Source organism: Hyla sarda, chromosome 1 (assembly GCF_029499605.1).
Source record: "Hyla sarda isolate aHylSar1 chromosome 1, aHylSar1.hap1, whole genome shotgun sequence".
In the NCBI taxonomy this organism is placed as follows: Eukaryota; Metazoa; Chordata; class Amphibia; order Anura; family Hylidae; genus Hyla; species Hyla sarda.
In genome coordinates, this window is record NC_079189.1 from 141,539,500 (window position 1) to 141,556,321 (window position 16,822).

General features: G+C 42.3%; 1 protein-coding gene across 3 annotated transcripts in view; it reads right to left on the reverse strand.

Moving 5' to 3' along the window:
* Positions 1–16,822, reverse strand: part of MND1 (meiotic nuclear divisions 1) — a 110,665-nt gene that overhangs the window by 82,957 nt on the left and 10,886 nt on the right. For all 3 annotated transcript variants that reach the window (XM_056562557.1, XM_056562567.1, XM_056562550.1), the window contains exons 2-4: positions 13,574–13,639; positions 7,400–7,457; positions 2,826–2,974 (exon numbers count right to left, since the gene is read on the reverse strand). In XM_056562557.1, the coding sequence (XP_056418532.1) occupies positions 2,826–2,974; positions 7,400–7,457; positions 13,574–13,639 (273 nt within the window). The remainder of the gene's footprint in view (positions 1–2,825; positions 2,975–7,399; positions 7,458–13,573; positions 13,640–16,822) is intronic.

Genomic DNA, 16,822 nt, shown 5'->3' on the forward strand with positions numbered 1-16,822 from the left:
CCTCTCTTCAGATCAGATTGACCAACTGGAGGCCCCGTTCTCAGCTCAGGAATTGTCTCGGGTGATCAAGGACCTTCCGGGTGGCAAAAGTCCGGGCCCTGATCGCTATATGGCCCGGTTCTATAAAACCCTAGAACCTTCTCTTTCCCCTCTCATGCTCTCCGCTTTCAACACCATTTCCCACTCCTCCCCTTTGCCATCAGAATCCACCTTAGCACATATAGTTGTCATCCCCAAACCAGGTAAGGACCCACGTGTCTGCAGCAGCTACCGTCCCATATCCCTATTGAACGTGGATCTGAAAATATACTCCACACTTCTAGCTAATCGCCTCAACACTGTCCTTCCTTCCCTCATCCACTTGGATCAAGTAGGCTTTGTGCCGGGGAGGGAAGCCAGGTACAACACGCTCAGGACCTTAGATCTCATCCACCATGCCCGTTTACAACAGATCCCTCTCCTGGTCCTTTCTTTAGATGCTGAAAAGGCTTTCGACCGCGTGTCCTGGTCCTCCCTTGCACAAACCCTCCAACACATTGGCCTGGGTCCTTTCTTCACCACCAAAATCCTGGAGTTATACAATTCTCCATCCGCACGCCTGAAAATTAATGGCTCCCTGTCCTCCCCCTTTAGCATCCAAAATGGAACCAGGCAGGGCTGCCCCCTCTCTCCCTTACTGTACGTGCTGGTAATGGAACACCTCCTCCCCTCCATATGTGCTGACCCCAACATTCGTAGCCTCACGGTCGGTGACCATGAATATAAATATGTGGCCTTTGCAGATGACCACCTGGTTTATGTTACTAACCCAGTGATATCTCTCCCGACCTTAATGTCCAGACTCAATGAGTTTAGTCACTGGTCCCTGCTTCGTGTTGGAGGTGTGGTGCTGCCGAGGGCACGATGACCCTTATTTGGTGGAGCTACCCAACCCTATCGTCTTTTTGGAGCTCAGCCTTTTCCATTCTACAAAAAGTGACGGATATGAACATCCCTCGTGAACCGGGTGCTGTCCTGCTGTTTATGCTTCCCATGGCCGCCTCTAAATATAGACGTTCTCTTTTGCGCCACCTCTTACAAGCAGCTAAGATAGTCATTCCTCAACACTGGCGCTCCTCGGAGGCCCCCTCCATGGGGGAGTGGGTTGCGGAAGTAGCCTCAACCCAACGGATGGAGGAACTCCTGGCTGTTTCCCTCTCTGATCTGACACATTACACCTTTACCTGGCTGCCCTGGTCCAGCTTTTGCTCCTCGGATGCTTTCCACTCAGAATTTCCCACCCCTGGGGTGGTTAACACGTAGCTTTTCTTTTCTTCCTCCTTCTCTTCCTTGCCCTCCCCTCCCCCTCCCCTCTCTTCCACTCTAATCCCCTGTACTCTGTTTCTTCCCACCCCCCCCCCCCGCCCCCTCAGTCTTCTTACCCCTCTGCCCCGTCCTTTCTGTTTTCGCCTGCTGTTCTACTCTTCCTCTCATCCCTGCTCTCATGAGCTTCTTCTTTATTCTCCCTGCTGCTTCCCTCGTGTGCACCTTCTCCCTGACTTCTCCCTCACTTTACCTACGTACCCTTCCTTTGTCTCTCATTTACCCTTTTTCCTGGGTTTGTCTTTCATTTTAATTCAGGTTCTTATCGTTCTGAGCATTGTATTGATATATGGACCCACACGGTCACTTTGGCTATTTTATTGCCTTGCATTATGTGCTCTTTGTACCCTTTCTGTGTTATATACTTAATAAAAGGTTTTTTTGAATTCGAAAAAAAAATAAAAAATTTTAAGGGAAACTGACAGCAAGGTCACCTGCACAAACCTGAATATACAGATAGTGGCAGTAGACAGTAGTAGTGCCGGGGACCACATTGCTAATGCTTCTTTTTGGGTAAAAATCAGTGCAGCCATTTAGGAGATATTCATATTGTGGCTAGTATGGATATTTCTTCTTAACTGCACTGGAGGCGGCTGCTGCTGTATGTTTAAAGGGGTATTCCAGGCAAAACCTTTTTTTATATATATCAACTGGCTCCGGAAAGTTGAACAGATTTGTAAATGACTTCTATTAAAAAATCTTAATCCTTCCAATAGTTATTGGCTTCTGAAGTTTTCTGTCTAACTGCTCAATGATTATGTCACGTCCCGGGAGCTGTGCATGATGGGAGAATATCCCCATAGGAACTGCACAGCTCCCGGGACGTGAGTCATCAGAGAGCAGTTAGACAGAAAACAACAACTCAACTTCAGAAGCTAATAACTATTGGAAGGATTAAGATTTTTTAATAGAAGTAATTTACAAATCTGTTTTACTTTCTGGAGCCAGTTGATATATAAAAAAAAGTTTTGGCCTGGAATACCCCTTTAATGCTTTTCTCTGCCCACTCTGGCTGATAACAATGCCCCCTTCCTCCGATAATGCTGCGCCCACCATAAATATTCTTCCCTGTTCCTCAGCATGTACATGAAGATGGTGGAGTTAGCAGAAGTGGAGTTGTTATCAGCCAGAGTGGGCGGGAGAAGCATTGCACATACAGCAGCAGCCCACTTCCATTGCAGTTAAAAAGAAATTACCATATTAGCAACATGATGAATATCTCCGGAACGGCTGCACCAATTTTCACCTGGTAAAAAGCGTTAGAAATAGGGTCACCTGCAGTGTCTACCTCTATATTCAGATTAGTATGCTGTCAGTTTTCCTTTAATTTGGGAACATAACAATTATGTACCAGTGCTTGCAGTAAGAACTTGACTAAACAAACAATAACTTTTAAATATATAATAAATGTGGAACAACACAATACAACATACTGTACAGCAGATACCCTAACGTAGAATTACCTGGCTTTCTAATGTCTCCAGTTTTCGTTTTCGTGCATGGAGAGCCTTGCTGGGAAAGGCCCAAAAATAATTGGAAGTTCCGATGCGCTCTGAATCTACCATTCCATCATCCACCAGACTTTGCAGGACATCCTTCACCGACATGGAAGCTGTCACAAATTATTATTCTATTAGGCAACAGATGAACAGATATATAGTACATATATTATATCTATATTGTAATGTTTGGGCTGAAACAGTATAAAAAAAATAAATAAAAAAAAAGTCCTTATTCATAGTCATAAAACATGTTAAAGGAGAACTCCAGGACCTGAAAACTTATCCCCTATCCTAAGGATCTCCCGGCAGTCCGCACAAAGGGAGCATGTCAACCACCACACGAAGCGGCGGCTGACACATCCCCTCAATTCAACGCTACGGGAGAGCTGGAGCACTGCATTCTGCAATCTCTGGCTCTGCCATAGTGCTGCATTGAGGGGGCCTGTCAGCTGCCGCTTCATGCGGTGGTCGACACATCCCTTTCTGCAGACAGACAGAGCCCCGTAAGGGTGATTGCGGGGAGGGGGGGGGGTTTGCTTGGGGGTCCCAGCAGTTGAACCCCTCATGATCTGACACTTATCCCCTATTCTTAGGATAGGGGATAAGTTTTCAGATCCTGGAGTACTTCTTTAATCAAATGTAACACATATATATCCCACATCAATACAAAAACACACACAAACATGTGACACTAATTAAAACAAGGATGTGAATCCTTTTTTTAATTGGCATCACATGTTTCTGGGTGTGTATTAACGTATTAATGTGGGGTATATATGCATTTCATTTGCATTAACATGACGATGAATAAGGACTTCATGTCCGAAACGCGTCAGTTATGTTTTTAGGTCGTTCCCTTTTTTTTTTTAAGCTACTGTTATATGAAATAAAGCTATTTTGCACTACTCCTCGAGAGTCGGACCTTCTTTTGCAATAAAAAAAAAATTCTCATCCAGTTTTTGGTGCACCTCTGGGAAAACGTGAAATTACATTTCATTCTTCCAAAAACAGGCCAACACCTGACAAGTTGTGTGAGGTATTACTGATATTGCAGAAAACTATATGACCGCTAGAGTCCCCACTATCCCGAGAACAGGGACCAGAGTTTTCCACTAAAATGGAGCAGTGGATCACACATGTATGCCGTTCACTAGATTCTTTTTCTATGGTAGCTGCAGAGACAGCCAAATGCTGTACTTAGCTATCTTTGGCAGCTTACAGAGAGACTAAATTGAGTGGTGGCACGCATGCACGTTCGACTACTCTATTATAACAGTCATTCTCAAGATTGCATTGGCCCCAGTGGTCGGACCCCAAGCAATCAGATAATTATCCCCTTTCCTGTGATGATGATTTGCTATGATGGCAAAAGAGTGACATATTTGTATGCATATAGAAATTTGACAAAAAAATGGCTGGATACTATTCTTCAGATTCACTTTGTTTCAGCTTGTTTTAACTGTTAGCTCAGACTAGGTGTGTGAATTTGGGTGGTAGGTCAGGGGCTATTTTAGACAGCATTGAAAACTGGTTAGACAGGTCTATAATTGAAAGGTCACCTTTGAAAATGTGTTGCTGTGCAGATTTATGTATCTGAAAACTTTTAATAAAGGATAAATAAAGTGATTTAAAAAAAAAATAAACTATAAAGAAAGTATTCAGAATTGCCTGTGAAAAGGTAATAACTTTGCAAGTTAGGAAACTCCTTTAGGGTGCGTTTACAAGCACAGGATCCTGCGCAGGATTTGTAATTGCAGAAAAGAAGCTGTGCCCAGTCATTTAGTTTACATTGAAATCTGCAGCAGAAAATCCAGCGCATCAAATCCTGCGCATCAAATCTGCGTACGTGTGAACGTATCCTTAGAGTATATTCACACCTACCATGTTTGCTGCATATGTGAAATTGCGGCTTTAATGCTGCAGATTTGATGCTATCCCAGCAGCTAACACTTTTTTTTTTTGATTGTTAGATTCCCGCATGCAGGGGACGACTTCGGAATTCAACTGGCTACATCCATGACCATTGTTTTTTTGTTTTTGGGGCAACAAGGGGTGTGGGAGTGTTTTTATTTCAATAAAAAAAAATTAATTGGTGTGTTTTTTATTTATATCACTTTTTAGGCTAAGTAATGAAGCCGTTTGATAGACTAAATCCATTACTACGCCGAGGCTTAGCGCTAGCCCATTATTGCCTCAGTAGCCACATCGACAGATGTACTGGGAAGAGCCTGATACCAGAAAAAATAATAAATAATAAATTATGCTTTCCAACCAGTTAAAACCAGCCTGCTACAGTTTTTGTGTGTTTTTTTTTTTTTACCTGGCTGGTTATGGAATAGAAGGGGGAACCCCACACTATTTTTTTTTCTTAAAAAAAATAAAATAAAAAAAAAAGAGCAGTGTCCCCAATCGACTCCAAATCTAGTACCTATACAGCTATGCACTGCTGTTTACAGTACGGCCGACCGAGGCAAGCAGTAATGATATGTATCATACCTAACTCCTTACACTCCGTGGGCCAGGCACTCTGCACCCGGCCCATGCAATGTAGAACTCGCAGGTCTTCTGGGAATTAGCAGTGGATTTCAAACAGCTAAACCCACTGAGTGAAATCTGTTGCTAGCTCCTTACGTGTTAACATACCAATCTGGATCATTTAGTCTTGACTGCTTAGTTTAGGATTAGTTCTGGATAAGCAAGCCCCTCTTTGAATAGGTCTGGCTATTAAAAGTATGATGCCTTGTTCTAGTTTGTTCCTATTAAATCAGTCAATTTTGGTTCATCCTTTGCTTCCTTACGTGTGATTTTTTTTCAAGTTTGATTTGTTGCATTTCTCCTGATTAGGAATTCAGGTTCAAATCTAAGGAAAGATTTAGGGAAAGATAGTTTAAGAAATGTTTTTGCAGTTTGTTCCCGTTCTTTAGCAATCTGCTTCAATACTCTTCTTCCTTCATTTTAATTTCTTTGTACTATTATCTGCTCCATTGTCATTCCGTTTGAGTTTCTATTCTTGTTGTTCGTTACTTGCTTGTATTGATATGCTTTCATATATTTGTTCTTGTGAATGTATAATTGTTATACAATTTGCCCTTCCTGTGCTGCGGGGTATCTGACTACTTTAAGCCACTGTTAGGACCAGGGCAGGGATAAGTGAAGTCCAGTTCTGCTACCATGAGAATATCTGGGATAATTACATCCTTGATATCATCTTTAGAGACACAATCAACTTTCAACATGATAAGTTCTGACTCACTGAATGTCTGATATGGTAAATTACAGCAGAAATATAGCGGTATCAAAAATATCCTAGTTGACTTAGCAAAAAGAAATGTTTATTCTATGAAATGTAAAGATTTACTGTTACTTTAGAAAAAACTTTTGACATGTAACAGACATCAAATGTTTGGATTGGTCGGGTCTGGGTGTGAAGAATCCCACCAATTCCTAGATAGAGCTGGGAGAAAAACTTGGCTGCCCATTTTGTTGCATATGATGGGCTCCACAGACCTACAACAGATGCCATCTTGTGCAACAAGACAGTAGAGCAGCAAGCCTTGGAGTGAGGTGCTTAGTAGAGCACTTCTCCTGGTTCTTCTCTGGAAAATAGATGGAATCTAAACACCCAGACCTGACTGATCAAAACCTTTCATGTCTGTGTAATGTCATAAGTTTTTTTTGTTTTTTTTTTAACTTTACAGTAATGCTTTAAGTGTATGTAAAAGTGTGGCCTCTTCAGTAGCTAGGTCTCAGAATGTGCACTGTAAAACTAGGTTTAAGTTTTACAGTTCCTTCACAATGTTACCATGCTTCTGCTATATTATGTTCATGAATCATAATTTGCAAAAGTATCACAATCTTGTCATCAATATGGGTGGTTTCTATATAGTGTACAAACAGAGAGGATGAATAGATATTTGCATGACACAAATAAAAATGTGTTTTGTATGTTTTACTCTACTGCTACACCTTGTTTAGATCATAACATCTCCATATTCAGAGCATGCATCATCATGTCTGACATTTAAGGAGATCCTTCTTGTAAACATAAGAAATCATTATGCTCAGTCAGTCATGTTTGTTTTCATTGTGGGTGCTGGTGTGACTGCTAGGGAGTGGAGTGTGGTGCTGTCATAGTGGGGCAAGTGGTGTAGCACTGACTTCCAAAGTAATGGAAACAGCGCTGTAGTGACTTCTAAAAAAAGTAAGGTTGGCCTTAAATATTTAAACTTGTTATTAAACAGGTTTAAAACACCGTCCACGCAACATGAAAATAGACGCAGGGGAGTCCATCCTTGGTCTGTGGACCAAAACACATCAGGACTGCAGTGTCCATCTACATGTCGTGTGAACGATTTTTTTTTAAAACTGTTCAATAAAGAAGACAATTACCTGGATCCAGTTTGCTGAACCCTGTTTAGCTGTTATACTGATTTACTGGTTCCCTTTAAAATGATGGAACAGAAAAAAACAGAATATAGAAAACAATAAAATATTATTGCAAGTGATAAAAACAGACAGTTGGGACAGTAACTTACTTATTCCCTTCTGCTTTGGGGCAATTTTCTCCAGATCCTTTAGTTGGAATACATCTTTCTATTAGATAAGCAAAATGAGAAGATTTAGCGCCAAACAACACACTTTCTTAAAGTTTATCTTGGTTTATAAGCATTGTACACATGCTGGCTCACTAATGATTATGGGTATGGCCACACTTGAAAATGCTAAGAATTTTTTGTGAAACCCACAGAGGAAAATTTGCACCAAACTCTCCACATTGGGGGGAATTCATCAAACTGTTTACCCTGTTTTTTTAGTCAAAATTGTTCTCATAAATAGCCTTTGTGAGACTTTTCTGCATCTTTTAATGTAGAGCATTTCAGAATCATAACCACATTATGAACTGCTTTAGAACATTTTTTTTACAGTAGTTAGTGATTCATTAATTGCGATTTTATTTTTATTTTTTTAAAGTCGCTATATCGTTCCATATGGCCTTTTTTTTTTTTTTACACACAAACACAGACTAACTCCTATCAGCCCTACAAAAACATCTATACTGGCAGCATGATTTGGCCATTTTGCCAAGCCACAAATGTATCAAGTGCCATATGACATTTGATTAATTTGTCCCAAGCACATCAAAATCACTGCCACATTTGTGTTCCAAACCTGCACAGAGAGCAGATCTGGATCTGCAGCAAAATAGGAAACACTGACAATTTTCACTTCCATATTGAAGTCAATTTTGAAAATCTATAAGTCTGCAGTGTTTCTGCAACATGAATTGACATGCCGTGTACATGCTGTAAGTGCATGTAAATTTCTGTGCATAAATTGTGCATATATATTTTTTTCTGCAGCATATGGATGAGTGGTCTGTTATACAATGTTTTTTTTTTTTTTTTTTTGCATGTGTGGTGATACCCTGAAGGGGAGAATATTGAGGCAGATGATGTTACAAGGAGGCATATGGGGGAGATTTATCAAAACCTGCCCAGAGGAAAAGTTCCTGAGTTGCCCATAGCAACCAATCAGCTTGCTTCTTTGATTTTTCACAGATCTCTTTATAAATGAGAGAAGCAATCTGATTGGTCGCTATGGGCAACTCAGCAACTTTTACTATGGACAGGTTTTGATAAATCTCCCCCATGGAGTCTACTTAGGCTGGGTTCACATCACGATTTGAACCTCCCATGCACTGATATGATTTCAGCCGATTTGTGCATCCGAAATCGTATCTGCGCACAGACAGGTATGGACCCATTAAATTTTATGGGGCTGTGGACCCGATCATAGTCAGCTAGTGACTACGATCTGGTCATTTTCTCAGGGCATCCCAATTTTTGACACGGACTGAAATCGTGGCAGTCAATAGCTGACTACAATCGGGTCCGCAGCTCCATAGAAGTTAATGTCAGCCAATTTGAGCTTTCAAAATCACATCTGTGCATCGTGATGTGAACCAAGACTAAGACGCAGACTGCACCAAGGGTTCAGATGTTAAGGCCAAATTGCAGCCTCTCCATCTTCTAATCATCAGCACAAGGCTATATTCACTTTTTTTGCCAGCTCATCTTTCATTTCTCATATTGCTCTGGTAATATAAAAGCTGTGATAGATGTGATAGATTTATATGGGCAACAAAGTGAATCTTACTATAGGGCATCGCTCATATTGCTGAATCTCTACCCAGAGATATTATGAGCAGAGATTTTGTCTGGAGACGGCAATGCAGTCCGGAAGAATTCTGTCCAGAGAATTAACATGTTCATTGTTTGGGCGGATGCCTGTTTCCCTGGCAGAATTCTGCAGTCTGTACAGAGGAGCAGAATTATATTGATAACAATGTGACTCTGTTGCAAGGGAGATTCCAGCGGCTAAATTTCAGCAGTCTGGACAAAGCCTAAAGCAGCTTAACCACATAGGGACCCAGGGCGTACAGGTACGCCTTTGGTCCCTGGTACTTAAGGACCCAGGGCGTACCTGTACGCCCGTGGGAATTTCGGTCCCTGCCGCGCACCAGGCGGGGTACGGACCAGGGTGAATGCTGATATCGATCAGCAGGCATTCCGTGCAAATGCCCATGGGGGTCGTCAGACCCCCCCCCATGTCAGCGATCAGCGCAAATCGCAAGTGAATTCACACTTGCGATTTGCGCTGATTCCGGGTCATTACGAGTCTATGGTGACCCGGTGACCCAGGAATATAAGGGGGATTGTCCAAGACAACTACGATCCCCCTGAAGGGATAGGAGTGAGGTGGCAGGGATGCCACCCCTCCTATCCCTGCTATTGGTGGTCTAGACGTGACCACCAATAGCAGATCGGGGGGGTTAACTTTCGTTTTCCCCGATCTGCCCACCCACAATAGGCGGGGCAGGACGGGGAAACGACGGAGGACCGGGCGCCGAAGTCTGCTTACCCATCGGCGACGGCTGCGGCCTACGATCGGGACGGGGATTGGTGGAAGAAGAGGATGGCGATGCGACTCCCTGGATCCTACGGAGGCCGGTGAGTTGCCTAGCAACATCTGGAGGGCTACAGTCTGAGACCATATATATAGTGGTCTCTATACTGTTGCCCTCCAGATGTTGCAAAACTACAACTCCCAGCATGCCCAGACAGCTGTTTGGGCATGCTGGGAGTTGTAATTTTTCAACAGCTGGAGGGTCACAGTTTAGAGATCACTGTACAGTGATCCAACTGTGGCCCTCTAGATCTTGCAAAACTACAACTCCTAGCATGCCCACATAGCAGTTTGCTGTCTGGGCATGCTGGGATTTGTAGTTTTGCAACATCTGGAGCTCCACAGTTTAGAGATCACTGTTCAGTGGTCTCTAACTGTAGCTCTCCAGATGTTGCAAAACTACAACTCTCAGCATGCCCAAACAGCTGTCTCAGCATGCTGGGAGTTGTAGTTGAGTACCTCTAGCTGTTGCATAATTACATCTCCCAGCATGCCCTTCGGCGATCAGTACATGCTGAGGGTTGAAGTTTTGCAACAGCTGGAGGCACACTGGTTGGAAAATACTGAGTTAGATAACTGAAGGTTTTCCAACCAGTGTGCCTCCAGCTGTTGCAAAAGTACAACTCCCAGCATGCACGGTTACATTCAAAGGGTACATTCACACGGGCAGGTTTACAATAAGCTTTCTGCTTCAAGTTTGGGCTGCGGCAAATTTTTCACCGCAGCGCAAAACTCCTAGCGCGAAACTCACCGTAAATGCCCGCCAGTGTGAATGTACCCTAAAAACTCTACACTACACTACACTAACACATAATAAAGGGTAAAACACTACATATACACCCCCTTACACCGTCCTCCCCCCCCCCCCCCAATAAAAATGAAAAACGTATTGTACGGCAGTGTTTCCAAAACAGAGCCTCCAGCTGTTGCAAAACAACAACTCTCAGCATTTCCGGACAGCCACTGACTGTCCAGGAATGCTGGGAGTTTAGAAACAGCTGGAGGCACCCCGTTTGGGAATCACTGGCATAGAATACCCCTGTGTCCACCCCTATGCAATCCCTAATTTAGTCCTCAAATGCGCATGGCTCTCTCTCACTCCGGAGCCCTGTCGTATTTCAAGGAAACAGTTTAGGGCCACATATGGGGTGTTTCCGTACTCGGGAGAAATTGCACTACAAATTTTGGGGGGCTTTTTCTCCTTTAACCCCTTATGAAAAGGAAAAGTTGGGGGCTACACCAGCCTGTTAGGGTAAAAAAAATTACATTTTTTTTACACTAACATGCTGGTGTTGCCCCATACTTTTTATTTTCACAAGCGGTAAAAGCAAAAAAAAAATTACAAATTTGTAACGCAATTTCTCCTGAGTACGGAAATACCCCATATGTATGCGTAAAATGCTCTGCGGACACACAACAAGGCTCAGGAGTGAGAGCGCACCATGTACATTTGAGGCCTAAATTGGTGATTTGCACAGGGGTGGCTGATTTTACAGTAACAAGGGGTATAGTGAGCCTTAACACCCCACAGGTGTTTGACGAATTTTCATTAAAGTTGAACGTGAAAATGAAAAAAAATAAAAATTCACTAAAATGCTGGTGTTACCCTAAATTTTTCATTTTCACAAGGGAAAATAGGAAAATGTGTAACCCCATTTCTTCTGAGTAAGAAAATACCCCATATGTGGATGTAAAGTGCTCTGCGGGTGAACTACAATGCTCAGAAGAGAAGGAGCGCCATTGGGATTTTGAAGAGACAATTTGTCCGGAATTGAAGGCCCCATAGGGCCAGAACAATGGACCCCCCCCCCCCCCACATGTGACCCCATATTGGAAACGACACCCCTCACAGAATGTAATAAGGGGTACAATGAGCATTTAGGCCCCACAGGTGTCTGACAGATTTTTGGAAAAGTGATCCATGAAAATTTAAATTTTTCATTTGCAGAGCCCAATGTTCCAAAGATCTGTCAAACGCCAGTGGGGTGTAAATACTCACTGCACCCCTTATTAAATTCTGTGAGGGATGTAGTTTCCAAAATGGGGTCACATGTGGGGGGGGGGGGGTCCACTGTTCTGGCACCACGGGGGGCTTTGTAAACTAACATGGCCCCCGATTTCCATTCCATACAAATTCTCTTTCAAAAAGCTCAATGGCGCTCCTCCACTTCTGAGCATTGTAGTGCGCCAGCAGAGCACTTGACGTCCACACATGGGGTATTTCCATACTCAGAAGAAATGGGGTTACAAATTTTGGGGGTCATTTTCTTCCTATTACCCCTTGTAAAAATGTAAAATTTGGGGAAAAACTGCATTTTAATGGAAAAAATTTTTTTTTTCATTTACACATCAGACTTTCACAAAAAGTCATCAAACACCTGTGGGGTGTTAAGGCTCACTGGACCCCTTGTTACGTGCCTTGAGGGGTGTAGTTTCCAAAATGGTATGCCATGTGGGTGTTTTCTGCTGTTCTGGCACCATAGGGGGTTCCTAAATGTGACATGCCCCTTAAAAACCATTTCAGCAAAATTCACTCTCCAAAATCCCATTGTCGCTCCTTCCCTTCTGAGCCCTCTACTGCGCCCGCCGAACATTGACATACACATGAGGTATTTCCTTACTCGAGAGAAATTGGGTTACAAATTTTGAGGGGCTTTTTCTTCTATTACCCCTTGTAAAAATTCAAAAACTGGGTCTACAAGAACATGCGAGTGTAAAAATAAGATTTTAAATTTTCTCCTTCACTTTGCTGCTATTCCTGTGAAATACTTAAAGGGTTAACAAACTTTCTGAATGTCATTTTGAATACTTTGATGGTGCAGTTTTTATAATGGGGTCATTTATGGGGTATTTTTAATAAGAAAGCCCTTCAAATCCACTTCAAAACTGAACTGATCCCTGAAAAATTCCGATTTTGAAAATTTTGTGAAAAATTGGAAAATTGCTGCTGAACTTTGAAGCCCTCTGATTTCTTCCAAAAGTAAAAACATGTCAACTTTATGATGAAAATATAAAGTAGACATGTGAATCAAAATATTATTTATTTGGAATGTCTGTTTTCCTTACAAGCAGAGAGCTTCAAAGTTAGAAAAATGCTACATTTTAAATTTTTTCATCAAATTTTGGAATTTTTCACCAAGAAATGATTCAAGCATCGGCAAAAATTTACCACTAACGTAAAGTAGAATATATCACGGAAAAACTATCTCGGAATCAGATGGTCAGATGTGCAAAAAAATGGCCGGGTCCTTAAGGTATAAATGGGCTGGGTCCTTAAGGGGTTAAAGGGGTTCTCTGCTGTAAAAAAAATAAAAAAGTTAAACAGATTTGTAAATTACTTCTATTTAAAAATCTTAACCCTTCCAGTGCTTATCAGCTGCTGTATAATACAGAGAAAGTTCTTTCCTTTTTGAATTTTTTTTCTGTCTGTCCACGGTGCTCTCTGCTGACACCTCTGTTCATGTCAGGAACTGTCCAGAGCAGGAGAGGTTTGCTATGGGGAATTGTTTCTGCTCTGGACAGTTCCTGAAATGGACAGAGGTGTCAGCAGAGAGCACTGTGGACAGATAGAAAGGAAATTCAAAAAGAAATTAACTTCCTCTATATTATACAGCAGCTGATAAGTACTGGAAGGATTAAGATTTTTAAATAGAAGTAATTTACAAATCTTTCTGGCACCAGTGAACCCATTTAATAAATCTCTCTCCATGTGTAAACATGACCTGAATGCTATAAAAACTTACAGTTTCGAAAAATATTTCCATCATCTTTGTTCTTTTTTCATCGACACTCAGACCTCTTTTCTTAGACTAAAAGAAAAAAATACGGATTATTGGCTGATATGTCACAGATCTGATTTTTTGAAATTCCTCAGAACAATTCTCTGGTCGCTTAGTGCTGGCGGTACAGTACTGTTTTGCCAAGGTTACACATCTGCTGCTGTCACAAATCTCTTATGCCAGCTGATTTCTTCCTCCAAATCTTGTCTGGCACAGAAACAATTTGAAGTTCTGCACCAAAGATTTTACTGAGCAGTGGGCAGTTTGGGGGGGGGGGGGGGGGGGAGCCCTGAAGCTCAAACTAACTTTGAAAGGAGCTTAGAGTGTAAACCTCTGAGAAAGGAGTGACAAATCACACACTTTTTAACACAGTTTCCTGTGTTACACTTAAAGGAGTATTCAGGTGGAAAAAAACTTTTTTTTTTTTTTTTTTTTCAAATCAACTGGTGCCACAAAGTTAAACATATTTGTAAATTACTTCTATTTAAAGATCTTAATCCTTCCAGTACTTATCAGCTGCTGTATGCTCAAGAGGAAGTTCTTTTCTTTTTGGAGTTTTTTTTCTGTCTGACCACAGTGCTCGCTGCTGACACCTCTATCCGTATCAGGAATTGTCCAGAGCAGGAGAGGTTTGTTATGGGGATTTTTTTTTCTACTCTGGACAATTCCTGACATGGACAGAGAAGTCAGCAGAGGGCACTGTGGTCAGACTGAAAAGAATTCTGGAAAGAAATACAACTTCCTGTGGAGCATACAGCAGATGATAAGTACAGGAAGGATTAAGATTTTTAAATAGAAGTAATTTACAAATCTGTTTAACTTTCTGGCACCAGTTGATTTAAAAAAAAAAAATTCTACCGGAGTACCCCTTTAAGTCTAAAAGAACAGGTTTTAGACAGTGACACTATGTGGGATTTGGCGTGGAAGTTGTAACAGTTTCAAAACAGTGTAAAAAACCAAGCAGTTATATGCCACATGAACATACACTTACTAGGGATCGACCTATTATTGGATTGGCCAATATTATCGACAGATATTCACGATTTTGTTCGTTATCAGTATTGGCATCTAACCTTGCTGATAATGCCGATAATGCGTCTTGCCCGCGACACCCGGGCCTGGAGAACAGTGCTACTGGCTGATTTTTTGCATCTCCCACACAGCCACAGCAGCCCAGTAAGAGAACCGCAGTGGCTGCCTGGGAGATGCGCCTTGAACTCCAGCGTGGCGCTGCTGCGCTTAGACGTGAGGTCACGTCACCGTGGGGGTGACGTGGCCTCACGTCTAAGTGCAGCAGCACCACACCGGAGTTCACTGTGCCACCGATCAGTGCGCCCGCCACCCTGCTCTCTCTCTCGTATAGAGCCCTGCTTGTCATCAGTGTACAGAGCCTTGATTGTCCTCAGTGTACAGAGTCCTGCTTGTCCTCAGTGTACAGGGTCCTGCTTGTCTTCAGTGTACAGGGTCCAGCTTGTCTTCAGTGTACAGGGTCCAGCTTGTCCTCAGTGTACAGGGTCCAGCTTGTCCTCAGTGTACAGGGTCCAGCTTGTCCTCAGTGTACAGGGTCCTGCTTGTCCTCAGTGTACAGGGTCCTGCTTGTCCTCAGTGTACAGGGTCCTGCTTGTCCTCAGTGTACAGGGTCCTGCTTGTCCTCAGTGTACAGGGTCCTGCTTGTCCTCAGTGTACAGGGCCCTGCTTTAAAATGCCCCAAAATTAAAATGCACTGAATATCGGTTTAAGTTATCGGCTATCGGCCTAAAAGTTCACAGGTTATCGGTATCGGCTCTAAAAAAAATCAATAGCGGTCGATCCCTAACACTTAGGCTTCACACACATCTAAGGTAAACTCAGCTTGTGTTACAAGTCTGATAGCCAGATGAGTGATATGATGCAATCTGCAAGCTTATATTGATTATATTGAGTTTAATTGCAATACTTACTGTACTGTTTTTGGCTGTTTATCTGTGCAATCCCCAATACTAAGATGTCCTCATGTTTGAAAATGCTATCCAGTGTACATCTTGCTCAATGTATACACTCCATTGAACAGCAGTTTGAGGGTGCATATTGTTGTATGAGATGTGTTCCAGTTGTTCATTTGGAAGCCCTGATCCTGGATCTAGAGGAGCAACTGGCAACACTGAGATCCATTTACAACATAGAGAAGAGACTGCTGCTCACTGAGCAAGCACTCTCGGGGGGGTAGAGGTGGGCTAGGAGAGCGAAATGGAGGTGCAGGACAGTCAGGCAGCTAGCTGGGTTGCGGTTAGAAAACAGGGTAGGGAAAGTATCAGGGAGGATAGTCCTGAACTGCCCGGTTGGCAGATGAGGAGGATGTTAGTTCAGGGTTGGCGATGATGCCGCAAAACACTGCCTTTGACAGCCTATGTCTATGCCAGTTAGGAGGGAAGGAGAAGTGCAGGGCAGGCCAGACAGGTGCTGGTAGTGGGGGACTCCATTATTAGGGGGACAGACAGGGTGCTCTGTCACAAAGACCGGGATTGCTGGACAGTGTGTTGTCTGCCTGGCACGGATTGGGTGGACAGATTACTGGGTAGGGCTGAAGATGACCCAGCAATCATGGTACACATTGGAGCCAATGACAAAGTAAGAGGTAGGTGGAGTGTCCTTAACCCCTTAAGGACTCAGCCCATTTTGGCCTTAAGGACTCAGACAATTTAATTTTTACGTTTTCATTTTTTCCTCCTCGCCTTCTAAAAATCATAACTCTTTTATATTTTCATCCACAGACTAGTATGAGGGCTTGTTTTTTGCGCGACCAGTTGTCCTTTGTAATGACATAACTCATTATATCATAAAATGTATGGCACAACCAAAACACACAATTTTTGTGGGGAAATTAAAAAGAAAAACGCAATTTTGCTTTATTTTGATGACCTATAACTTTTTTATTTTTCCGTATAAGCGGCGGTATGAGGGCTCATTTTTTGCGCCATGATCTGTACTTTTTTTTGATACCACATTTGCAAATAGAAAACTTTTAATAAATTTTTTATAATTTTTTTTTTATATAAAATGTATTAAAAAAGTAGCAATTTTGGACTTTTTTTTTTTTTTTTTACGTTCACGCCGTTCACCATACGGGATCATTAACATTTTATTTTAATAGTTCAGACATTTACGCACGCGGCGATACCAAATATGTCTATAAAATTAATTTTTTACGTATTTTGGGGGTAAAATAGGAAAAAA